This window comes from Lissotriton vulgaris, chromosome 10 (assembly GCF_964263255.1).
Source record: "Lissotriton vulgaris chromosome 10, aLisVul1.2, whole genome shotgun sequence".
Lineage (NCBI taxonomy): Eukaryota > Metazoa > Chordata > Amphibia > Caudata > Salamandridae > Lissotriton > Lissotriton vulgaris.
This window is the reverse complement of record NC_141698.1, coordinates 125,086,094-125,113,618: the sequence shown is the minus strand read 5'-3', so window position 1 is coordinate 125,113,618 and position 27,525 is coordinate 125,086,094. Positions and strand designations below refer to the sequence as shown.

General features: G+C 41.7%; 1 protein-coding gene across 1 annotated transcript in view; it reads right to left on the bottom strand.

Annotated features, from left to right (window-relative positions):
- Positions 1-27,525, bottom strand: part of LOC147684821 (cytochrome P450 3A21-like) — a 242,933-nt gene that overhangs the window by 106,849 nt on the left and 108,559 nt on the right. Inside the window, exons 6-7 of the mRNA XM_086940698.1 lie at positions 23,510-23,592; positions 11,105-11,253 (exon numbers count right to left, since the gene is read on the bottom strand). Of these exons, the coding sequence (XP_086796824.1) occupies positions 11,105-11,253; positions 23,510-23,592 (232 nt within the window). The remainder of the gene's footprint in view (positions 1-11,104; positions 11,254-23,509; positions 23,593-27,525) is intronic.

Sequence of the window (27,525 nt, the reverse complement as noted above, 5' to 3'; positions counted from 1 at the left end):
ACATAGCAGCAAAATTCATAATTAAAAACCTGAAGAGCATATCATGAAACATGAATTCCTTGTGCTAAAATGGTTGGAGCAATGCTCACTAATTATTATGAAATGCAATGAGTTGGCAAAATCTTTCCTCTTGAGATCGAACATAGATTATTCAGCTCGAGCTAATTTGATGTTAAAAATTCCAATGAGTTAGGTCCCTGTGCAATGTTTTTGCAGAACATTCAGTGTAGAAGTTAATACACTTAGGTTCTGGTAATGGACTAAAGCCCTGGCTGCTTGCTAGCTTCAGTTGTCTAACACTTTTCAGTCTTGCACAGCAGCTTAGTAAATACATCCTCTAAGGGCTAGTTCAGTGTGCTAACAATAGCAATGTTTGTGCAAGGACCATTCTTATTCTAAATGCTTTCCGAAGAGTTTACTGATACTGTCACGTAAGGTGCCTAAAGAAGAATTGAGAAGGGGATTTTGATCAAGGAAGCATATTCCAATAGTTAAAAAGTCAATGTTTGGGTCTCTGTAAAAAGACGACTGTGCAATGCTCGATTGATCTATAAACAGCGGTGATGGTGTGTTCCTGTTGAGTTTTATGCTCCAGCTTATGTCTTTCGGATGGAGGTTGACCTGAATGTTTGTTGTTCACTGAGAAGTGTCACTGTGGGAGTCTTTTGGTTGCAGTGATAATATTGCTGTTCGCTTGATACCAGAGCTTTTTCCCCTGCCGCTTCCATATATTGTACAAAGCGACACAATAACTGTACGTCTCCACCTCTGAGACACGCCTTCACTGCTTGTCTGCAGGATCTTATCCCCTTGCTTAAAAATATGGGCTTCAGTAGCAGTAGATGTTCAACTTGTAGTTCTAAGCAGATACCCAGTAAGTGTAATACACTCTCATCGACTTCCCCACATAAGTAAGAAATAGTCTGAGATACAGATTGTTTCCAGTGGGGGGGGGGGGGGGGGGGGGGGGGAGATGCAGCAGGGATGGTAGAATGTCCATTCGAAAATGAAGGTATTTTTCTTTTGTTCTCCTGCTGAATCCTGTGCCTAGATAAGGTTGCGGATGGGGCCTGGAGTAACTATGCAAAACAAACCATCTGTGGGCCCTTTCTTTGAGTACTGCCTTATCTTCCAAAATGGACAGCCTTTTCACTGTCTTGTTTACAAGTTGCTTGAAGAAGTTATGAGTCCCTGAGGCCGCCCAGAGATCCTCAAGGCCCAGACGGTCTATTGATGCTGTCAAGTAAGCCATGGCTGCGCATTCCATCTTTAAGTGAATTTCATTTAATAGATGGGAGTTCAGTGTTCCTAGTTCAGCTATTTTTTAATCCTGTGTCAGCACTTGACATAGGCACCTTTGTGAGTGATTTCTTGGGTCTGCAGGCCAAATTCCAGCCTTATTTGGGCTGACGAGACATAATTGGGTAGATTGAATATCATTCTTGCTGTTCTTGCATCTGTTCTGTCTAGAATAGCCATGTCTCTTCCCCTCAGGTACTCGCTCCCGTAAGTGATAGATGGAATGAACTTTGCTCGCCAAACCTGTAGCAGTGGGATTAGGCTTGGACCGGCTGTTTTGTATTGGATTTTAGAGCTACCGCAATTGAATTGCCTCTTCTTTTGATGGCTTCTTTTTGTGTAGTAAATGTGCCTTTATTGTCTATTATCACTACCAAGTACTTATATTCTTCAACTACTTGTATTGTTGTATCGGCCAAGTGCCAACAAAGTTGGACGTTATCTTTTTTGAATGTAATCGCATTACCTTAATTTTGTTAAGGTTGATGGTTAGACCGTTGGTAGCTGAATATCTACCTGGTTGTATCTAGCAGAGGTTCAAAACCAAAGGGGGTTCGGCTGATCAACACAAGGTTGTCTGTGTACAGCAGATTGGAGAGTAGGGGCCCTCATATCCTTGGCACATGTGAATGACAAATGTCTAATTCCGTTGATAAGTCTGCCCTATACAAGTTGGAGAGCATGGGGGCCAGCACCTTTGTTGTTGAAATTTTTCTGGACAGGAAATATCCATCTCCTAGCTTTACTTGGACCCATGTGTTAGTGTGTAGGAGCATTAGCTGGTTTAAAAGAGCAGATGGCATTTTATTTTCCTTAAGTTTGAGCCAGAGTTTGTTCCTGTCAATTTTATCGAAAGCTGATGAGTAGTCGATGAAACACAGAAAGAGAGGGTATTTTGCTGCTTTGGTGCTGTCTATTAATAGAGACAGGACAAGTATGTTCGTTGTTGCTCCCATGCCCTTGCAAAAAAAACGTCTGATTGATGAGGATAATCGATTTTTCATTTGCCCAGGCTGCAAGGTCATCCAGGAGGAGGCCAGCATAGTATTTGGCCTCAATAGCTATTAAAGCTGCAAGCCTGCAATTATTTGCTATGTTCTTGTCCCCTTTCTTGTATATTGGGGATATGACAGACTCCCTCCAGGGGTCCGGGATATTATCTCCTCCTGAGATTGGTACAAAGTGCGGTAGTAGTGAGGGAGTTCAGTAGTCCGGATCTGTTTTTTGAATTGCACATTTGGAATCCAGTTAGGGCCCGGCGCGCCCACCTGCTTGGCTTTAGCTATCCTATTCTTGATCTGATGAGTTGTAAATTAAATATGATGGTTTACTACTGGGAAAGTTAGGTCAGAGAGAGTTGCCTCAGGGATGTAGCCAGAGTCCTGATTCTGTTCTGAGTTAAAATGTTGCAGCAGGTGGGAGGCCCAAGCTTCTTCTGTCAGACGTGAGTCAATTCTTTGTACGTTCGGGTTGTCTAAGCTGTTTATTTTGCGCCAGAATTTTGTGCTGTTGTTAGACTTTGAGTCGTACAATAGTCTGGCCCACAAATTAACATCTGATTGCCTTTTCGCTTGTCAGATTACTTTTATCTTTTTTCTTTTAATTATGTTAGCTCCTTCTGAAAAATAGGACCCAGTCCTGTTTGCTGAAGTCTGCTTAATATTTTGTTTATTGTTTTCTTGAGCTTCACAAGGTTAGAGATTTTGGAGATAGAAAGGTGGTTCTTTTGACGGTCTGATGAACCATTAGATGTTGACTATAAACCAGCGCTTGCTGTATACATTTCTCCTGAATGTCTGACATAATATCGACAGACAGAATATCGAACTACAAAAATATCGGAACAAAAATATCGACATCAAAAATATCGGAATCCTATCTTCATAAAGGTAAGTACAAAAATATCGAGAAAAAAAATATCGTAGTACAAAAATATCGGAATTAAAAATATCGTTTTTTTTAAATGTATTAATAATAATGTAAAAATAATTTTAAAATACATATAATTTTACAAATATTAAATAAAAATATTAAAACCAAAATTAAAACTAATACATATACATTTAAAATACATAAAACACTTAATATTTTAATGTATTTTTTTTTCTTTTAATGTTATTTAATTGATTTAATGTATTATTTTTTTGTTTTTACCCTGTACACCTGTACCCCAAAAACCCAAAACTGACCCTGAACCCTAAAAATATCCCTGTACCCCAAAAACCCAAAACTGACCCTGAACCCTAAAAATACCCCTTTACCCAAAAACTGAAAACTGACTCTGAACCCTAAAAATACCCCTTTACCCAAAAACTGAAAACTGACCCTGAACCCTAAAAATACCCCTTTACCCATGAACTGAAAACTGACCCTGAACCCTAAAAATACCCCTTTACCCAAAAACTGAAAACTGACCCTGAACCCTAAAAATACCCCTTTACCCATGAACTGAAAACTGACCCTGAACCCTAAAAATACCCCTTTACCCAAAAACTGAAAACTGACCCTGAACCCTAAAAATACCCCTTTACCCATGAACTGAAAACTGACCCTGAACCCTAAAAATACCCCTTTACCCAAAAACTGAAAACTGACCCTGAACCCTAAAAATACCCCTTTACCCATGAACTGAAAACTGACCCTTATCCCTAAAAATACCCCTTTACCCAAAAACTGAAAACTGACCCTGAACCCTAAAAATACTCCTTTACCCAAAATTAATTAATATTATTTAATTACCAATTAATGATTAATTAACAATAACAATAAAGTAAATATATTAGCACATTAGCTGTAATTAATTTAATTTAAAAATTAATATTATTTTTCCCAATTAAATAATTAAGAATAACAAAAAATTATATATAAAACATTACTATAATTAATGTAATTAACTAATTAATATTAATTAATTACCAACTAATTAATACTTATAAATATGTACAAAATATATTAATTAATTAACTAATTAATATTAATTAATTACCAAATAATTATTAATTAAAAAATGTACAAACATATATTAATTAATTAATTATTATTAAATTACTTCCCACCCTATTCCCCTATAAACCCATAACCCGCTACAGAACATATTTATCAATTAATCAAAATTAATTAAAAATTATTTCTCAATTAATTAATTAATAATTCCTACTAATTAATAATTAATTTAACATAATTAAATTACTTCCCACCCTATTCCCCTATAAACCCACAACCCGCTACAGTAGTAAAAGACAATATTTAATTCAATTACATTAAAAATAAATAATAAAACATAATAAATACAATATAATATACACTACATTTTTTAAAAAATTGATATTAGTAACATCAAAGTTATTTATTTTGATATTATTGACATCGATATTTAAATCTTCGATATTACTGATATCATACTAATATCGATATTAAGACTGTCGATATTACTTACCTTCGATATTTTGTCCCATCGGTATTTAAACTTCGATATTATTGTATATCGATATTTAAAACTCGATATTTTGTCTGTGTACCATTTCTCCTAGTGTTTTCATGAAGCATTCCCAGTGCGTTATCATGTTTGTATCGTTCTCTTCCTGATCATCCCATAATGACTTTCCGCGGCCAGCAATTCTTCTGGTTGGTTGGCTTTGCATTTAATCCTCCTGAAGTTATCAGTGAATATGGACTCTGGATCCTTGACAGGCTGATCTAATGATGGTCTAGATATTCTTATGATGATTTCCTGTGACAGATGATCATTTTGATTTTGAGTCCCTATCTGAAAGCCTGCAATCATGCTGAAAAGCGATAAAGTAACGAAGTAACGAAGGTATAATCTATTAGCATACTGGCGGCTGCATTGTGGAATGTTGCCACTAGGGCTGATCTTCCGGGAAGCACCTGTTTGCAATATAAGGATACTGCAACTCACTGAGGAGTTTCGTGACCAATATTGAAGAGTAATGCAGATTTCCCTTTTAGGGTTGTGGAACTTCGATGTGTGAGTAAATGTTTCATTACATCAGGGCATTGTTTGCTTGTCTGATGCAAACACTAACATAGGGGCCCATTAGGATGGCGGGCGGTTCGCCCCCACCGAGACGGTGGTAGCCACCGCCGGGCAGGTGGGGGCAAACCGCCCGCCATCCACACCGGAAAGACTCCTGCCATATTAGGATGGCTGGGCGATCCGCGGCGGACGGAAAGACCATTCGCCGCTTTTCCGCCGGTAGACTGGTCGATCAGGTGGAAAACATGTTTAATATGGTGGCGGTGTCTGCAAGACACTGCCATCCATATTGGGATGTTGGCAGTGATCAGCCTTTCCATGGCGGCGTTTCCGCCATGAAAAGGCATGCAGTCTTTGCTTTTGGGGGCCCGTTGCGGGCCCCCAGTGTGCTGGGGTGGGGGGTGCACATGGGGGTACCTATGGTACTTACTGCATTTGCATGCCCAAGGTGGCAGGCTCTGCGCAGTGCCTGTCATGTTGTGCATGCAAATGCACAACATGCATTTCTGACATTGCGGTGGGTGCTGCTGACAGCACCGCCCGCAGCAATGTTAGCAATGCAGGATGCACCCACCAGTGTGGCGGGGGCATCCTAATAAGTACGGCAGGACCAATGCACCTATGGTGGGCGGTCCGTTTAGCCGTTGCGGTGGCAGGCGGACTTTGTCCACCCACCATCGTAATAGACCCCTTAGTGTGGCCTGGTCTCAGATATCAGATTCTCTATTGGAGCCTAGGGGAGCCCCCAACCACCTTAAAGCTACACAGTAATCAGGATAGTGCAGTCTTGTGGTAATTAAATGCCACATGGAGCATCACCCCTAGTGACCCCTAGCCTGAGTATTGCTAAAACAAGGGAAGACTAGGTGACCAGTTACAACACCAGAGGTGGATTTAGTTGTGTTTGCTCCCATCTGGCAAGGGGTAGGCTTTACATATGGTAATAAAGTTTTACTTTATGTTTAAAAACAGTTTAGTGAATATCTCAGTGACAACATTAACGTTTAAAATAAAAGACAAACATAGAAATTCTATAGCTTGTGCCCCCAACATGCACTGCTCATGACCTCACATATTGCATCACTCATTACATGTTCTATGACATCATTTATGATAACACTGATGACATCTCAAATGACATCATTGATGACAATACTGATGACATCATTGAAGCCTCTTTTCCACACATTACTAAAGGAGTATGGCATTAGAGGCCTGAAAGTATGTATAAAATAAATCATATTTAGAAGCATCATTAATGCAATCATATATACAACCCCCTTAGGTGAACTAATATTATGTTATGTTCAACATTTACCCTAAATCATATACTTCATGGTTACCCAAGTTCATGTTGACTATCAATCACAGATAGAAGGGTAAGTCTTACTGCACACAGGGTTCAATCTGTATACAAATGTTCAGCGAAAACCATGTTTCTCCGGATACACAACTTCTGTAACATACCTAATACCCTACTATGCGCACCCTTTATCTGTATCAAACCTCTCACAGTTATCACACCTTCATTTAGATATTAAGCTGATGTGACTAGAAAAGCGGCTACAGAAAACAGTGTTTAGTCTATGGAGACAGTTTAATTTGTAAAACACTGTTTGCATTCAGTGAAACTCTCACTCTCAAGAACACTACAGAGCATTAAAAAGTATCTATCAAGAACAGTGTACACTCTATGCAACACAGGCATGTCGTGGTAATGAAATGCATGGTAAAGGAATGTGTGGTAAAGTCTCATTTGTTGTAATATCCGCGTTGTAAGTGCAGCATGTGGTTCGGCCATCGTTGTAATGGCTGTTTCCCGTCTGAAGGTGCTAAAGATCATACTATCTTCATACTGTGATGAAAACTTTACAGATAGCCCATCTTCTGAAGTAAATCAAGCACATGTACATAGGTTAGTACCTGGTGCATACAGTCTTCTATGTTATGTATAAATTGTCATGCTGAGATGATTCTGTCTAATAACTCAATGCGGCTTATAATACTCAGTACGTAGTACGTAGAATCTTTGCCCTGTTGGAAACCTTTTTCTGCAGAACTAAAAAAATGTGTTGTGAACATATTGGACTCAAGTTGTCAACTGTCATCTGTACACAGAGTTACTCTTCAATACAAAGATTTATTATGTGTTTAGTACCTCTACACACATATGGTGCATTAGCAGCACATGCATTTTGTAAACACTTACATCCATTAGCTGAACACAGGCTGTACAAAATTAGGTAGAAAAGTAATATGGTAGCTACCAGCCACTATGTAAACTATAAAACAAATTAAAACACTCATTGGATGATGTCATCAGTGATGCCATTTTCCACTGCTACTTGCAAATGGGTGTTTGGTGCATGGCGAATGATGGAGTTATGCCATGCATTGAGGGATTTGCATACCATAACTATTGAAATTCCGTGAATTTTGCATGCCTGGGTACGAAAAATAATTCAGATTTTAACTGTGGTTATGTGATAAATGTGAGACTTTATCTGGAAATTAGAAACTGTGACCTTGTGTCCAAGAATAATTTGGAGTCCAAGTCAGCATTTAATGCTCAAAATATATGTGCATTCTTTATTTCATGGAAGAAAGCACCCAGGAAACTCTCTGTGACTCAGAAGTGACAGTTTACAGTCTTCGATATCTAGTGGCAAGAAAATACTCAGTGGGTACCAGTTTAAGCCTGAGCCTTGTTAAATGCCACAAATGTTATAGTAGGCTGTGATTAAATTAGTAGGCTCAGCTGAGGCCCGTTTAGGCACGCCAAGCCCGACCGAGTTCTTCACTCTATCGGGTCTCCAAACCGGTCCTAGAGGGCCGGATCCATGCCAGATTTTTAAAATTACTACATGTATCTCAATAGGGATATCCCAAAAATCTGGCATGGATCCGGCCCTCCAGGACCGGTTTGGAGACCCCTCTATCCTTTCTCTCAAAGTATCCTGTTAGCCTTGTTCTTGCTTTCAATCCATTTTGCTCTCAAGTGTTGCCCATCTGTGGGTTTCTAATGAGCTTTGTGAAGGTTTCTGCTTATTGGGGCATCTGGGTTCTGTGCATTTTTCCTAAAATACCTGACGCAATGGCTGCCGGCTCCAACCTTTACAACACATGGCTTTCAGAAACCGCTGCAACTGTCACAACTTTCTCTTCCCTCTTTGCAAAAAGTTTGTTAAGATTAATAATCTCCTAATTTGACAAAAAAATCATTTCACTTAGAACTTGGTTCAAAGCACTTTCCCAAGGACCAATAGAGGGCACCGATAGCTCGTCCAAATGTAGGCAGCAGGTGATTCTTTATTTACCCTTTTCGAACAGTTTACAGCATGAAGAACAAGTAAGGAGGAGTCAATCCGAATTGTGTTAACAGATCTTCATAAGTAACTTACTTTTGTTTACAATGCTGGAAAACTAGGTAGGCTAGCTCCAAAATAAGATAGGATTTTGATACAAATGTACGCCACAGATGCTAAGACAGAAGTCTGAAGGCCTTCTGGGGGCATCAGAACAAACCAGATAGGAATCAAGTTATTTTTCTAATGTTGCTAGATCAGAGATTTTGTGAACAGATGGTAGTGAATAATATTATTATTATTATTATTATTATTATTAATTATCATTTATAGAGTGCCTGGCTACCCTAAGGCATCCCCGCGCTAGCAGCAACAAGCAAGAGAGATAGGTGGTTTAAGCCGGATTCTGGAAGAGCCAGGTCTTCAGCTGCCTCCGAAAGGTAAGTGATGAACAGTTGTACGCAGCTGGATGGGCAGGGCATTCCACAATCTTGTGGCATTGAATGCGAAGGAACAGCTACCTGACCGTGCTCTTCTGATTTTAGGGTCAGTTGCCATAGACAAGATGGCGGACCAGAGGCATCTTGTTGGCCGATGAAATGTGATGAGAGGCTGGTTTATCTTTGGGCCAGTCCCCCAGAGAGTTTTATGCGCTATGCACAGGGATTTAAACTTTACCTGATCATTTAGTGGGAGCCAGTGCAGTTGTTTTAATGCATGCTTGGCTGATTCGGATCTAGAAAGATGAAACAGTAGCCCAGCTGCACAATTCTGCACTACCTGAAGTAATAGTGACTTTTGTGGAGCAGAGGTAGAGAGAATTGCTATAGTCCAGCCGACACAGCACCAGTGCCTGGACCATCACTCTCTGAGACGAAGCTAGGAGCAGTGGAAGGATTTTTCGCAGCATTCGTCGTATACAAAAACATGAAGCGGCTAGCTTGACTGCTTGATGGTTGAAACTAAGAGTCTTATCCAACCAGACTCCCAAGCTTTTAATCTGATCTTTAGGCACTGGTGGAGTGCCATGGCCGTTAGGCCAGTTCACTATTGGTGATATGGAGGTGGCATTACCGAAGCTCTTTGGATCGGTTTTATCACCATTTAGTTTAAGGCATGACTGGTCCATCCACCTAGCCACTGTTTTCATACAAGGTACTAGTCTGCTGGCGTCTTCTTTGGGTGCTGTAGTGCTACCACTAACTGCGTATCATCTGCATACATAATGATCTGAATCCCAAAAGGGAGAACTAGCTCAGTAAGCGGCTGCAGATACACATTAAATAGCGTGGGACTTAATGACGAGCCTCTGCAGCACTCCACATGTTAGTGGCACACTCTCAGATGTACATTGGCCCTCAAATACCTGGAATACTCTATCCTTAAGGAATTATTTGATCCAAGCCAGAGCCTTGCCTGATACTCCCACCATTCTAAGTCTGTCAAATAAGATGTTATAATTGACAATATCAAAAGCGGAGCTCAGGTCAATTAGGATGCCTGCCACTACACCCCCTGGTCAAGGATCTTCCTTGATTCTTCTACTGCTAGTAGTGCAGGTTCCCGCCCATGGTTAGGACGGAAGCCCGTCTGTGAAGTATGCAGTAGGGCATGTTTTTCTAGATGTTCTGAGAGAGTTTTATTAACATGTTTCTCCAGTATTTTACTAGACCCCAGAAGAAGTGAGACTGGGCGATAGTTACCCCATGGCAGAGACACTTGACTGCTTAATATGTTCAAGTAAGAACAATACTTGTGTTACTCTAAGACTGAGCAAAAAATCTTCTTATTGTAGAAGAAAATTCAAATGTTGATAACAGGTGTTTAGCAACCAAAGCCATAATAGGAATTTAGGGAGCACTAAGAGGTGCATTTAAGATGCCCACATCATTCATCCTTTTTGATATTTTTGTAGTGAAATCTGCAAAATAGGGACTAAAGCACCCAGTTGTTTACTCTAGAATTATCTAAAAAATTATTTTTTTGTCTATCTATCAAACTATTGACATTTATATGTGCAATGCCTTCCTGTCGCAGGACGACGGTCCTACACACACCCAGCCTTAACTCTATCTCCAATTAGCTTTTGCAATTTTAGCAAGGACACAGAGTAAATGTTTATGCAAGAGATGCTAGACCGGAATGAGGAGTGATATTAGAATTCATTTGGAGAGCTTGGCTAGGCGATATTTAGTTTTGGTACTGGTCAGGTATCAGAGCCTTGTATTGTAATCACCTTTAGGAATATAAGTTTTGTAGGCAAAAGCACCCCAATGCTTTAAGGTTATGTAAACCTGGTCCTGATTGCAACATCCATGACAAAACATGTTGGAGCCATCTCATTTGAAGGCAGTACGCATGTTCTGCGTGACCGGTCATGATTTTAGAGAAATAAAAATGAAAAGGAAAATCATGCAAGAATAACAGCTGGAATCAAAAACACTTTAAGCGATGTTATATTGAAGACACTCTTTAACATTACAAAGTGGCTCAGGGTTCTTACCTATGATAATTAACAATGGGCTCATGAATTTGAAATTAAAGAGTTTCCTTCCTTGAGTAACAAAGGGATCTTTTGGGTTGTTCATAGAGTCGATGTTCACACCAAAGGAGGTGCTGATGACCACATCAATACTGTAGGAGGAAAACATCCTGGGCAGATAGAAAATGTAAATGAAGTGATTAATTATGTAGCTCAAATCCAAATTCTACAGCAAAACCATCAATATCTTCTAGCCAAGCAAGAATTTTAAGTGATATGTACGTGCTGATTCCAGATACCCGCACTCTGTGAAACTATCCCACCTTTGAATCCATAAGTTTCAGCAGAAAGTCTATACAACTGTAGAGTGTCTAAAACTGGGTACCAGAGGAATGGAGTAAACGGAGATGTATTATTACATTGATTTTATAAGGTGTTCATCACTACCAAGTAAATATTTGCAAGATGTTTTTGTGGCGATTCAAAGCAGGAGTCGAGCATACAATCAACAGACATACAAACTTAAAGAGCAATGTCTAATGAAAAAACAAATAGCTTTGTCTATAGATGTCTGGAACGTTATCAGTATGAAATACCACTATTAGAGCTCTTTCCTTGAACTGGCGGTTTATTCGTATTTGTTCGCAGTTTTATATAAATGCCTCCAACTCACATCTTTCTGCAAGGATAGTCAACACAGAAATACCTTTGCCAAAAGAATGAAATTGACAGTGTATGACTTAAGTCCCTATCCTGAGTAGGTCAGAATAGGAGTGGCAGTTTCAGCACCTGGTAAATGATTTACAATGGTGTGTGGTATTTACTGGCTGTGGTAAATACCTCCTATCCTGAGTATTTCAGGGGTAAATTAGTTATAAAATGCACTGTTGGTATTTACTGTAACAAATTGAACATGTTCTACCTTTCTTTACTGCCCTTTTGCCCCTGATACATTTTGGCAGGTATTATCTACTGAAATTTATCAGGTGAATATTATGGATGGTATGGTGTTTACTGCAAAACACACATTGCAATCCCTTTGCAAAATGCCCTTAATGTGTATGTTGCATCCTTAGATCTTCATCCATCAGTTTGACCATACCCTCAACCCTTCTTCTTTAAACCTCCCAGCCTAACACACACATATTTCCAACCTTATGCAACAAATCCTTTTAAATCCCACATTTTTCAAGCAGTTTCAATAACAAGAACTCATCACTCACCCATACTGCTAAACCCTCTTTGCAAACCCCACAAATCGAAAGCTTTTCCTTTCCATTTTCAAGTCCGTCCTCTTTTAAAGTATGTATAAACTAAATCATGCTCCACACACTTGTTGAAATCCAGTTACTCTTTACACTATCTTCCATTTAGTATCCACCATGTTCATCCAACCCCAACACTGTTAGTACCTAACCTGCTCATCACATCCCACAAATCTTTGACACCAACTACACCAAAAAGAGCCCAATCACTTCTCTGGCCCTTTTAGATCACACAAATGTACTACTTTAACTTCCTTAAATGTTGTAACCAATACTACATTCCTTTAACACCATTACTCAGGTCTACAATTGTCAGTATTTATTCAACCATAAAGTCAAGATAGCGACTTGGCTAGTCAATTGCAGGACTTTCTAGATAAACAGAACTTGCTTCATGACTGCACTCAAGGTTTTGACCATCAAGAAGCGCTGATCCTAGATCAACAGACATAAATGAAGAACTTTCCCAGAATAGAGAAAACCAAACTAGAAGCACTAACATTCATTCACATGCTACTAACAATGTGGGTCAAAACATACTCCAAGAATCAGTAAAATATTTGCAGATGGTGTGGTATTATTTCTTACTTACTCAAGAGGAGCGTAGGGCCAAAACATACTCCAAGGATCAGTACAATAGATGCAGATGATGTGCAATTATTTCTTACTTACGCCAGAGGAGAGTAATATCAAGCCAGTTTGAAACCATAAAAAAGGGTTTTGTATTATCTCATTTATAAGATAAAGGCTACCAAGAGAGAGATTCTATTGATAATCTTTGAACCACAAGATCTAACCCTTGAATGCCAAAGCATGGTAACCACCAACCCAATCAATTTTTTAGGAGTACTATTTTCTGCATTCTTAGAAGAAACTTTTAGTTTAAATTATGCTTGACTACTTGTTGAAATAAAGTAAGACTTGAATAAGTGTCACCATTTACCTCTCTTTATAATAGGTAGTATTAACATAATCACAATGTTTACCCTACCGAGGTATCTATTCCTTTTTCAGACACTGACTTGTTATTTAAAAATGTTTTTTAAAAGAATCAATGGGATGAATATATCATTCATATGGGGATTCAAACGACCCAGAGTAGCAAGCACAAAACGATGTCTACTGTTGGAGAAGAGAGGTGGGCTCTTCCCACTTAGAGGCCACATCACAGTTACTTCAACAACTTGCGATCAAGGCAAATAATGGGCAATACTGTACGATTATTATGAAGAAAATGACATGAAAACATGGTTTAAAGGGTTTTGTTTGTGAATTCTTAAAAGTTCGAAAATATAAAACCATTAAGTTTCAAGTTCCTAGACACCTTTGTCAGATGCATGCATTATGGATCAGATGATCAAAGATAGATAGTAAGCAGGAACGATTACTGTTATGGTCTAATCGGGACCTCCCTGAATAACTATCTATTCTACTACTTTAAAAGGCAGAGAAAGGCTTATGGGAACTTAAACAATTGTGTAATCATGAAAGGTTTAGGGCACTGGAGGAAGTAAGACAAAATATCAATAGTCAATTAAAAATAAGTATTTGCAGTTGAGAAATTGCTTTTAAGACACATAGCTTGGAGAAGAGTCGAATATTTTTATGGAGATGGTACACCACCCGACCATAAAGGCTGCACAAGTTTATGCAATCAATCAATCAATCAATCAGTGACACTTGTAAAGCGCGCTACATACCCGTAGGGTCTCAAGGCGCTTGGGGGGGGGGGGGGGGGTGCCGCTACTGCTCGAACAGCCAGGTCTTCAGCTTCTTCCTGAAGGAGAGGTGGTCTTGGGTCAGGCGCAGGTCGGACGGGAGGGAGTTCCAGGTCTTGGCGGCCAGGTAGGAGAAGGACCTTCCTCCTGTAGTCGCTCTTCGGATGCGGGGGACGGCGGCGAGGGCGTGGTTGGCTGATCGGAGGTGGCGTTTGGGAGCGTAGAAGTTGACTCGGCTGTTGAGGTAGCTCGGGCCTTGGTCGTGTAGGGCTTTGTGTGCGTGGGTGAGGACAATTTGTAACTCTAGAAAATGTTACTTATACTAAAATTAGAACAGCCTGGGAATTAGATTAGGCTTTCAGTTCTCAGAGCAGGATTGGGGTGGCTAAACTCAGATATCGACGTAGTTTTAATCTCCAGCACAGGCAGTCTTTTTCATATATCAGGAGTATTAATTGCCAGGTTGTATTAATACATTTACAGAATTAATGCCCGCAACAAGTAATAGATGCTTTAAAGCGACTGGGAATTGGAAGCATACGCCAGGGATTGTAACAAAATCAGCAATCTTCGAAAGCCTCTGTTTAAATGGCTGTAGTAAAAAGTAGGACAATCCTCATCATCAGATTCCTGTTTAGAGGTGCTGGGCTGGCAAAGAGTTTCTAAAATAAAGGAAAACATGTATATGTCACTCTGTTAGAAATTGGTTGATTAGTGTATGAGCCCAAGTCAGGCAGCAACCACAATCCTAGTCAGGGTGAGAAGAAGGCAAACCCTAAATTAACATGTGCTCACTCTCTGGTCGCATGGCACAGAGGAGTCAGGCTTAACTCAGAGGCAATGTGTAAAGTATTTGTGCAAAACCTTAAACAGTGAAAACACCACACACAAAATGTCTGCAACAGGTTAAAAAAAGGAACTTAATGTAATTAATCAAACAAGACCAAAACAACAAAAATCCAATTCGTACAACTTGAGTTATGAATTTTTAACTGTGTTTATTTGCCCAAACTGTATACAGTGTAACACAGCATGTCACCTACAACCCTTCCGGGCTGGCCGCATTCAAGTTTAATTATATTTCCACTGCCTACAACCCTGAGGCCGGCAATATAATCAGGACTGAGTTTTACAAAAAAAGGAGAAACAAGTAGAGAGGAAAGTAACCATCACTCCACCATCCCTCCTGTCAAACTTATGCGAAGTATATGGATGAGGATAGCACTAAAACCATCTCTCCTCAAACATGTTAAAAAATTCCAAGAACGTTGGTACGCCATATTAAACAAGTGTTCTCTTGACTTAATACTACTTATTGTGAAGGAACTTTCTAACATATTGGAAGACTTATCCAAAGAGATTGTGGAAGTCACAAATTAATTGACAAACATGATGTTGGCTGAAGAATGGTCAAACATTCTGGAGGATAACAATACACAAATTTCCAAACACTCACAGGAAATCAATGAATGCAAAATTAGAAAATTCAGAAGAGACACCCTGGATTATTAACTGGGAGAAGTGTATACGTGGGCTGAAGTATACGCACAGAGACGACGTAATCGCCCATATACACAACAGGCAGACACATCGTCATCCGGTAGTGAAAGCACTGATAGAACACATCAACAATCCGTACAAAGAAAAACACCAACATCGAGTGGAGTGCTACAAGTACAAAGGGACGAAGCAGCACAACAATCATCCTCAACACAGCGTTTTTTAGAAATAGGCCAATTAGAAAAAGGAGACCCAGGAGGGGAAAAAGAACACCCAAACACAAGGAGCACTACAGGTTCCAAGAAGGACAAAAAGAAGATCCCGAAGGAAACTTAGTCATTAACATTTCAGACTACAAACTGTCATCTCTAGAATCGAAATTATTACAAAAAGGGACATCTTTTGTCCCTACCACAAACACCAATCTGTTAAAGTTGGAAGTAAGTTTATTTAATTTTTTGAGAAACCTACGGTTGAGAAACTTCTTTGATAATGTCCTACAAGTTCAAAGACCAAAAGAACCAGATGAATTACGAGGTTTAAAAAGCGAAAGTACATACATGGCCCCTGTTAGCCACAAGACGTTGGATCTATTTGAGAACTTAATAAAAAAGGATCTGTCACAGATAAATCACAATAGCAAAACCACCAACAACCTTACGCAGAAGGAAATGGATATTATAAAAAAACAATCAAAACATCATTTGTCTAAAAGCTGACAAAGGAGGTGCATTAGTGATCATTAATAAAACAGAAATCGAGTGGACGAGCATGTATCAGACCATATGTGAAGTAGTGTGGCTCACTGGTTAGAGGCGGCAGACCCGAGAGCAGAGGACGGCCCGGGACCAGGGTTCGATTCCCGGCGCGGCAGGTTTCTGGACCAGGGTCAGCGGACTCGATAATTCTCTCGCCTTGGTGCCCACTCTGATCAGCGATCACACTCGGCAACTCTGGGCATTAGCTTGCCTCATCTTCACTAACGGCCCCACCAGACCGCCGGGGATGCCTGGTCTCACCCTGGAGATACCCATTAAGGGACCATCTCTCAGGGAAGCCAGGAAGGGTTTCGCAGCGGTCGAAGCGCCTTGGGACCCTACGGGTAAGTAGTGCGCTACATAAATACCAATACACATACAATACACATATCACCTATATGAAATTGGCAAACAACCCCACAGGAGAGTTCATTAACTTACTCAAAGAAATAGTTAACAGAGCATTCGATTCAGGTGTCATAAAAAAAACAATGATATTTCTGATCAAGCAAAACCCTAGGAGTCCTATTTTATATATGGTTCCAAAAATCCATACGGACCAAAAAGACCCGCCGTTGAGACCAATCGTGTCCACCTGTGGTAGTATACATGAACCGATAGGTCAAGTCATTGACAAATATCTCCAACCAATTGTGACAAAGATGAACTCCTACGTTAAGGATACTACTGACTTTTTGTGCAAATTACAAAACATAACCCTGACCAAACATGAAGCAATATTATTATGTACAGCAGATATAAAATCATTATATACTTCCATCCCACATTCAATGGGTTTAGAAGCGATGGAACATGTTCTCACACCATCAGAACTTGAGACACCGATGCAGGTCTTCCTCATGGAATTAATCTATTTCACCCTTTATCAGAGTTATTTTCAATGGCAGAAAGAATGGTAACTCACAGGAACATCCATGGGCAATTGTACAGCACCGGCGTATGCTAACCTAGTCATGCAACTATTTGAAGAGGAACATATATTATCGAATCCACAATGGAAGCCACACATAAAAGTGTATCTAAGATATATCGATGATATATTTATGTTACGGACAGGCACTCGAAAAGAAGCAAAAATAGCCTTGTCAAGTTGGAATTCAATAGATGGACTAATACAATTTACCAGTGAGATTTCAGAAACACACATGACCTTCTTGGATGTACTCATTACCAGAACTGAAAATGGATTACAAACAGATATCTTCCGGAAAAAACCAGACAGGAACAACATGTTACATTTTAGCAGTTATCACCAATCATCTCTGAAAACACATTTACCCATATCACAGATCATGAGAGTGAAAAGGATTGTATCGGACCAGATAATATCACAACAAAGAATATTGGATATGGAAGATAGGTTCAAACAAAGAGGGTACCCTCCTACAATCTTGGAGAACGCAAAAAAAAGATGTGAATCAACTACACGGGATGAATTACTGAAGACCAGAAAAAACCAGAGAACACCAGAACGGTGATAGTTTCAAGATTCTCGACAGCCAGTAAAAGGTTCAAAAAATCATCATCAAACATTGGCCTATGCTAGCCAATGAACCCGACTTCAGGAACTCCTTTTTGGAGCCACCAATTTTCGCATATACAAGAAGTAAAAATTTAGGTGAACTACTAAAACAGCAGCCGAGAACAGCCATGAATCCGAGAGGTACTATACCCTGCTTAAATTGTAGTAACTGTAATGGCATTATATGAGGAGTCAAACTAAACCACCCAATGAAAGGACATCCCATTAAAATCTACGTAACAGATACATATGTGACTGTAAATGTAATTTACATGCTAAAATGCCCTTGTGGCAAGGTATATGTCGGTAAGACTGAAAGGAAATTCAAGACAAGGATTAACAAGCACAAGTCAAATATAAGAACTAAAAATATGAAATTCACTGTTGCAACCCATTTTTTGGAGGTCAAACATAACATATCTCAACTGCGATACCTTATATTGGAAGTAATTGAACGAATTGAAGGAAGAGACAACAGAAAACATCTGTTAAGACGGGAAAATTATTGGATCATGAAAATGCAATCATGCACCACGAATGGTCTCAATGAACGCATAGAATATGCTTGTTATTTGTAAATAGTCACTGTATTACTCTGTTCTGAGGACCGGTATAGTGGTGAATCATATAGTATTAACATTGCATTATTTAATGATAATGATGTCTCAACACATACAAATTCTAATGTTAATTTCGTTTTTTACGTACAAATCCATTATTGGATTTATTTTTGGGTCCATAGACCATAGTGGAAGCTGCAAAAACCCTCCTTTTTTTAACCTCGCGACACTACTCATCACAACGTGAAACAAGAGGATAACAAAACGTTTGTTTTAAAACAAGTGTAGCGAGACGCAACCACATTAAGAATCTGCTGGAGACTGCCCACAGCTCTTCAAGAGAATAGCTTAGAGTAAGTGTTTGCCGGCAATAGTAGTTAAGCGCGAGGACTGAATCACGGGTTAAAAACGCTAAAACTTTATTTAAACACAGGACGCTAACAGGGTCCAAACGCCTATATAGATACTTTTTGTATTAGTATGCTAGTATTAAGTGTCTGTTGTTCATCCTTACAGATATCTTTCGAGCGTGAACTTAAAGACGGTATACTTCGTGAGTATAAAGCTTCACTTAGCAACTTAGTTTAAACACACGGGCAACTATGACACGCGTCGTATTCACCACGGGCACATTAAGCTCTCTTAAAAATGGGCACACTCGTCCGATTATAAAGACATTATTTGACAAACTAAAAGGCATCTACTGAATTGTTTTGTGATGTAATGATAGCAGTACAGTATGAAGTAGATAAACAAGTGTATAATCCTTTCATTGTAGAATTGCTCCCTGATGAAGAGCCAATCGGCTCGAAAATCATTGGAGATTCATGAATGTATCAATGAATAATGATGTGAAAAAAGAGGAATATTGAAATGCAAATAATTTCAATAAAAAAGAAATGGATGAAGTAACATTTTGAATCGGAAGTTATTAATTTCAATTTTCTAACCTCAACGGAGGCAAAAGGAGAGTGCCCTAAAAGGGGATGCAACCAAATTCAGTTGGAAGCTCAGAGAATGCAGTAATAGCAGTGTAGCAATACAATTACCAGATACAATGGTGCTTAACCCAATAAGCAGAGGGCCTGATTCACAAAACTAACTTAAGACAAAATCCTAAAACCTACTTCTTTTGGTATTCACAGAAGGCATTTAGTAGTAGTAAAGTTAGGATTTTGTCTTAAATTTGTCTTAAGTCAAACTTAAGACAAAATCCTAACTTTACTACTACTAAATGCCTTCTGTGAATACCAAAAGTAGTAAGTTTAGGATTGTGTCTTAAGTTAGTTCTGTGAATTGGGCCCTTAGTAATTACGCTTCGGAGGAGGGAGGGGGTAGAGACCTTCGATACCAGCCGAAGAATCCGGAGATAAGACAGGCATGTTAATTTCCTAAATTCTAAAGAAAGGATGTGAATGAAAGGGGCCCACAGATCCGAGTAGGAGGAGCATCCTGGGGTACCTGCCATGGAGAACTTCACAACTAGTGCAGCCAGAAGGTATGCTCCTGTGTTTTATCTGTACCCTAGAGAAAGAGTATCACCTGATGGGCTGCTTTCAACTCGAGAGCCATCTGCCTTCCCTTAATGGAGTGTAAAGGAATGACCTGGCATGATGAGACTGAGGCGGTGAGCCACCACACACTTGCAAAGAGCTTTGCATCAATTTTAAGCCGCAAAATAGGACTATATGACCCACAAAGGGTTGACTTTTTACCTGGTTTGGGAAAAACTGATGTAACACTTCCAGCATAGAATCCGTCAGTGAGCCTGATTCGGAAAAAGAGTTGAAAGGTCCTGTAAGCAGAGGGGCCAGGTCTTTGCAAAATGTTTTATAAAATAAAGCACTGAACAAATCCGGGTCCAGGAATTTTAAAGGCTTTAAGCAAGTAATGACCGAGATCACCTCTTCAACTTGAATTGGCTGCTCCAGAGTAGCAGCCTCTTCAGGAGGCAAGGGACTGAGAGTCAGCTCACAAAGGTTGTCCCCAACGTCATTGGTCCGACCCTCCGAGGAGGAGTATAAAGAAGCATAAAAGGCCTGGATGGCCGCAGCAATGCCCTCAGCATCTTTTGTCTCAGTGTTGGGGCCGGTATTAATAGATTTCACTGAGCCAGCATATTGCTTACTACTGAGTCAGTGTGCTAACATACGCCAACTACTGTTGTTACCCAGATACATTCCATGCTTAAGACATAACATAGCATACTCCGCACAGTCCAAGTCTAGTTGTTTAAGCTGCAGCCAAATCTTCTCCAATTCCCTCCAGACCCTGGGGGCGCCAGACCATTTATGGCTAGCCTCTAGTTCTGAGAACCTCCTCTCAGGGTCTCCCTGTCCCATCATACAGCCGCAGAGGCAGCTACAAATTCCCCACAAATCACCAACTTTAAGGCTTCCCAAACAAAGGTCATAGAACACAAACCTGTATTGTTTAGGGCCAAATAGTCTATAATCACCATCTGAATCGCCTCTACCGTGCGTGGGGAACGCAGCATAGCATCACAAAAGAGGCAGCATGAGCCCTGGGAAGGGGAAGTGGGCAGCCTCACAGTCGCAGTTATAGGTGAATGATCCGAGAGAGAATGGGCTCGATGGTATAGCAATGATGTGGTCTGAAAAGGGACGGGAAAGCTAAGAAGGGATCAATTATGCAGCCCTTTGTGTGTGGACAGGACCCAACCTTTTCAGGTGTGAGTGAGGCTGGGTCCAGTTACTCCCTCCGCTCTTCCCAGGGTGGCTCTTCAAGTCACAAATAAGCTCCCATTGTGTGTGGCTGTCTAGGGAGTATACACAAAGAGCAGCTGCCATCTCTCAAGACATGTATTAGAGGCAGGTAGCAGACACCATATAACTAAAGTACGAAAATGACAGCTTTCTAAAAGTAAACAATGAAGTGCCTAGGCTGAATTCTTAATTTCTTTTCTTTAGGGATCAGGATATGAGTGTGCCTGAAACCGTGGTTATATTTTTTATTTTACTGATTCTTAGTATTCCGTCTTTTTTTTCAAACTCATTTCTTCACATCATGGGGTATACATGCCCGCTTTCATGGGAGTGTTCTATGTCATGGTAGTGTGGATGTTTCACATGCTCCTCTGAATCAAGGACAGAACAGTTGGCTCTGTCAGGTTCCCACAAAAAAGGCAAGCAAAGAATAGACTAGGTCCATGGCATTTTTAGAATGTATATTACTACCCACACCCCTGTCAGTGTTAGTGTAGGAGGGGTCCAAGGCTCCTGGAGTCATCCCCACACAGATAAGTTACCCCCTAGGAGTAGTGAATCATCTATGTGAGAGATTTTGCGGATTTGCGGATCCGGGGATTTGGGGCGGGGCTTCCATGCGAGTGCACATGCCTCTTGTGTGTTTGAAAGGTCTGAGAAAGATCAGTTCAGCAGATGAAGAGAAAGAAGCCCCTGGTCACAAGAACAGCACGGGTATTGTGCTCGTGAAAGTCAAGGATGCAAAGGCCTCTATCCAGCATCACAGCTGAATTTCCACGGTAGAGTTGGAAAGAAGGCACACCTGTCCAGCCTCGACGACGCTCACGATTGTTTTTGGGGTAATGAATGAGTCACTGAATTTGAGCATCAACTAGTTCGAGCGACCATGTGTGTGTTACTATGCAATCGCCCCGAAGGGCGCAGGGGTCCCTTGAGTGAGCTGTTAATCATAGTGGGTGAATGGCGGGAAGATGGTGCAAACCGCGAGTGTGTGGGCGGGGCCAAACGGGCAGGGCTTCCATGCGAGTTCACACATGCTTCTTGTGTCACGGGTATTGTGCTCGTGAAAGTCAAGGATGCAAAGGCCTCTATCCAGCATCACAGCTGGTTTTCCACGGTAGAGTTGGGAAGAAGGCACACCTGTCCAGCCTCGACGACGCTCAAGATTTTTTTTGGGCTCACAGGAAGGGCATGTTGTAACTATTTTACGATGGCGCCGGCGAGCACCTGCTTTATTTTATCTATTAGAGCTTCCTATTGAAGCTAACTTAGTAACTATTTTAGGATGGCGCTGGCAGCTTGCCGGCGCCATCGTAAAATAGTTACAATTTGACAGGCCAGCCAGGCTTCAACTTTAGCCCCCGGAATCCGCCGCTCGCGGATTTGCGAATTCGCGGTAAATTCACGGGAGGTCGCGGATCGCGAATTTACCGAAAATTTGCAAAATCCGCGAGCGGAACGGATTTTGCGCTCACACTTTGTAAGAACCTGGATAGGGTGGATTTTCCACTAAGAGTGGTGTTTACCCTGATCTGCGTACGCAGACCCACTATACTGACGACCTCTTTTGTGGTCAAGTCTGTCCAGAAGTAAACAAATGAGTAATTAATCGAAAGTATCAAGTAGCACTCGACCCTTGAACCCGGAAGAGAAAATACTTCAGAGGGTCTGGGAGCCAGGACTTTAACCACCAAAACCAGATTTAGGATGTGAAATGATGAGGTTTGAAGGGAGTCCCTTCGACTTCAGGATAATGGAGCTAGAGCTTTGTGTGAATAGCTTTAATTATGTTCAATAAACAAATGGTATGAAGTATAGCAACTCAAAGTGTGGGCCAATATTGAGGGAGATTATAGAGAACTGTATGTGAAAGGGACAATTTGGCTCTTTCTAACACCAATATGTGTAGGAGTAGTCGAGGTACACAAATAGAAATAAACTTAAGATACCTAGTGGTATGGATCACACAGATGCTTGCTGCCTAACCTGGAGGGACATGAAAATCCAAGATTGCGAGTAGGAGGTTATGCTTGCACCCCTAAGTCAAAAAGTTAGATGCACAATTATGTTTGTGAATCAAGCCTCAGAGAGTATTGAGCAAATCACATCACTTCCCACTTTACACAAACATAACTCTCAATAGACTTACAAAGCTCAATATGGCTCCCAGTCTTAAATCCCAATATTTCCCACACACTTTCAATTCTCTTAGGACCATCAGAATTTGTCACTCTATTGTATACCTTTCCATTCACAACACTTGTTACAAATTGCACCTTTCCCCTTAACTCTCGAAGATTTGCAGCATCCCGCAACGCAACCATGGTTTCCCAATATGCTTAAATTTGCTACTTACAGTTTCATATCTAAGGGTTCATCTGTTTTTTTCTGAACATTATTTACCAAGGTTTCTCCCAAATTCTTTATAATTGGAAACATCTGAAAATGAAGAAAAACAATCAATAAAACTTTTATTTGGCTTTCAGAGAAAAATTATACAAGTACAGAAAACAATTTTCCAAGTAAAACAAACAAGCCTGGATAAATATTCAAATAGCTCATAGAGTGAATTAACTTATTGCGTGCTCATGACGGCTCCTCGCTGCCATGAGTCATGGGCGGCGTGTGCTCATGACGGTGTGGAGCCGTCATGCCGTTGCCGCTCCGCCCACGCAGTACTAATTCCCCGCCTGTGCGGGCGAATTAGTGAGTGGGCGGAGTCATGACGGCTCCACGCCGTCATGAGCACACTCCGCCCATGACTCATGACGGCGTGGAGCCGTCATAAGTACGGGAGCGCCACGACCACCGCCTAGCCCCTCCTGCGCCACGACGGAATTCGCGCTGCATGAAAGGGTTAAACAGAAATCACATTAAAAATCAGGTTCTAAAACCATTACTTTTAACAAAACATTCCTAAGGCAAGCAAAAAAGATTACTATTGAGTGGTACCTAAGCCTCTTTCGGCCACTGAGGGGTGCTAGACGGGCCCGCCCTTAGCCTGGGCTTTGCCCATGCGCCACTTGTGCTGCAAGACTGAAACGCGCCTTACATGGGGCAAATGGTCTACATGTGTGGTATCAGGGCAGATTGTGGGACTGGAAGTCCCCGGCGGCCTCAACCATGGCAGCTCTACACCCTAGTGTTCGTGCCGTAGGTCGGATGGCAGCAGATCAGAGTCCCTTTCAGTAGACAGATTCTGCAGGGTGAGGTACAGTGAAATCAGCTGGGCACAGCCCCAAAGGTGCGGGACTGCAGCGCCCCTTATATGGGGCAAATGGTTTTCAAGTTTGGTATCAGGGGGGATTGTGGGACTGGAAGTCCCCAGCAACTGCAGTCTCGTCCACAGCAGCTCTTCATTCTAGTGTGTGTGCCTTAGGTCCAACGGCGATTTAGAAAAGGGGGTGGTGATTAACAGAGTGTCTGAGTTAAACAGACCACTCTTACCCAGTCCAAAGATCAGGGCTTGATCCATCACCGTTATTTATCTCACTGCCCCATCCCAGCTCAGAACCTGGCTATATGCAAATCAGTCTTTCCCTGGCCCAGTGCATCATGGGAACAGGGCAGACTAAACTACCAAGCCAATTCTTCACCAGAAAGGAGACAAGCTACCGGGGACCGGTTTCTGGCATTTCAGCCTTCTTCGGCCCGGCTTGCTTGAATCCTGATGGAGCAGTGAGAAAGGGACTCATGTCTGAGTATACCCTGCCACACCTATAGTGGCAAAAAACGATTTAGAAAAGGGGGTGGTGATGAACAGAGTGTCTGAGTTAAACAGACCACTCTTACCCAGTCCAAAGATCAGGGCTTGATCCATCACCGTTATTTATCTCACTGCCCCATCCCAGCTCAGAACCTGGCTATATGCAAATCAGTCTTTCCCTGGCCCAGTGCATCATGGGAACAGGGCAGACAAAACTACCAAGCAAATTCTTCACCAGAAAGGAGACAAGCTACCGGGGACCGGTTTCTGGCATTTCAGCCTTCTTCGGCCCGGCTTGCTTGAATCCTGATGGAGCAGTGAGAAAGGGACTCATGTCTGAGTATACCCTGCCACACCTATAGTGGCCAAAAACGATTTAGAAAAGGGGGTGGTGATGAACAGAGTGTCTGAGTTAAACAGACCACTCTTACCCAGTCCAAAGATCAGGGCTTGATCCATCACCGTTATTTATCTCACTGCCCCATCCCAGCTCAGAACCTGGCTATATGCAAATCAGTCTTTCCCTGGCCCAGTGCATCATGGGAACAGGGCAGACTAAACTACCAAGCCAATTCTTCACCAGAAAGGAGACAAGCTACCGGGGACCGGTTTCTGGCATTTCAGCCTTCTTCGGCCCGGCTTGCTTGAATCCTGATGGAGACTCTGTCCCTCACCACCCCTTGTTGTAAATATTTTTGTCCACCCTAAGCGTGGAAGGGTATTCTCAGATGTGAGACCCTTGCTCATTGCACCATCAGGATTCAAGCAAACCGGGCCGAAGACGGCTGTAATGCCAGAAACCGGTCCCCGGGAGCTTGTTTCCTTCCCAGTGTAAGAATTGGCTTTTGTAGTTTGGTTTGCCCTGTTCCCATCATGCACTGGGGCAGGAACAGACTAATTTGCATACAGCCAGGTTCTGAAACTGGGATGGTGCAGTGAGCTAAAAAACGGTGTTGGATCTAGCCCTGATCTCTTGACTGGGTGAGAGCTTTCTGCTTAATTCAGAGACTCTGTCCCTCACCACCCCTTGTTGTAAATATTTTTGTCCACCCTAAGCGTGGAAGGGTATTCTCAGATGTGAGACCCTTGCTCATTGCACCATCAGGATTCAAGCAAACCGGGCCGAAGACGGCTGTAATGCCAGAAACCGGTCCCCGGGAGCTTGTTTCCTTCCCAGTGTAAGAATTGGCTTTTGTAGTTTGGTTTGCCCTGTTCCCATCATGCACTGGGACAGGAACAGACTAATTTGCATACAGCCAGGTTCTGAAACTGGGATGGTGCAGTGAGCTAAAAAACGGTGTTGGATCTAGCCCTGATCTCTTGACTGGGTGAGAGCTTTCTGCTTAATTCAGAGACTCTGTCCCTCACCACCCCTTGTTGTAAATATTTTTGTCCACCCTAAGCGTGGAAAGGTATTCTCAGATGTGAGACCCTTGCTCATTGCACCATCAGGATTCAAGCAAACCGGGCCGAAGACGGCTGTAATGCCAGAAACCGGTCCCCGGGAGCTTGTTTCCTTCCCAGTGTAAGAATTGGCTTTTGTAGCTTGGTTTGCCCTGTTCCCATCATGCACTGGGACAGGAACAGACTAATTTGCATACAGCCAGGTTCTGAAACTGGGATGGTGCAGTGAGCTAAAAAACGGTGTTGGATCTAGCCCTGATCTCTTGACTGGGTGAGAGCTTTCTGCTTAATTCAGAGACTCTGTCCCTCACCACCCCTTGTTGTAAATATTTTTGTCCACCCTAAGCGTGGAAGGGTATTCTCAGATGTGAGACCCTTGCTCATTGCACCATCAGGATTCAAGCAAACCGGGCCGAAGACGGCTGTAATGCCAGAAACCGGTCCCCGGGAGCTTGTTTCCTTCCCAGTGTAAGAATTGGCTTTTGTAGTTTGGTTTGCCCTGTTCCCATCATGCACTGGGACAGGAACAGACTAATTTGCATACAGCCAGGTTCTGAAACTGGGATGGTGCAGTGAGCTAAAAAACGGTGTTGGATCTAGCCCTGATCTCTTGACTGGGTGAGAGCTTTCTGCTTAATTCAGAGACTCTGTCCCTCACCACCCCTTGTTGTAAATATTTTTGTCCACCCTAAGCGTGGAAGGGTATTCTCAGATGTGAGACCCTTGCTCATTGCACCATCAGGATTCAAGCAAACCGGGCCGAAGACGGCTGTAATGCCAGAAACCGGTCCCCGGGAGCTTGTTTCCTTCCCAGTGTAAGAATTGGCTTTTGTAGTTTGGTTTGCCCTGTTCCCATCATGCACTGGGACAGGAACAGACTAATTTGCATACAGCCAGGTTCTGAAACTGGGATGGTGCAGTGAGCTAAAAAACGGTGTTGGATCTAGCCCTGATCTCTTGACTGGGTGAGAGCTTTCTGCTTAATTCAGAGACTCTGTCCCTCACCACCCCTTGTTGTAAATATTTTTGTCCACCCTAAGCGTGGAAGGGTGTTCTCAGATGTGAGACCCTTGCTCATTGCACCATCAGGATTCAAGCAAACCGGGCCGAAGACGGCTGTAATGCCAGAAACCGGTCCCCGGGAGCTTGTTTCCTTCCCAGTGTAAGAATTGGCTTTTATAGTTTGGTTTGCCCTGTTCCCATCATGCACTGGGACAGGAACAGACTAATTTGCATACAGCCAGGTTCTGAAACTGGGATGG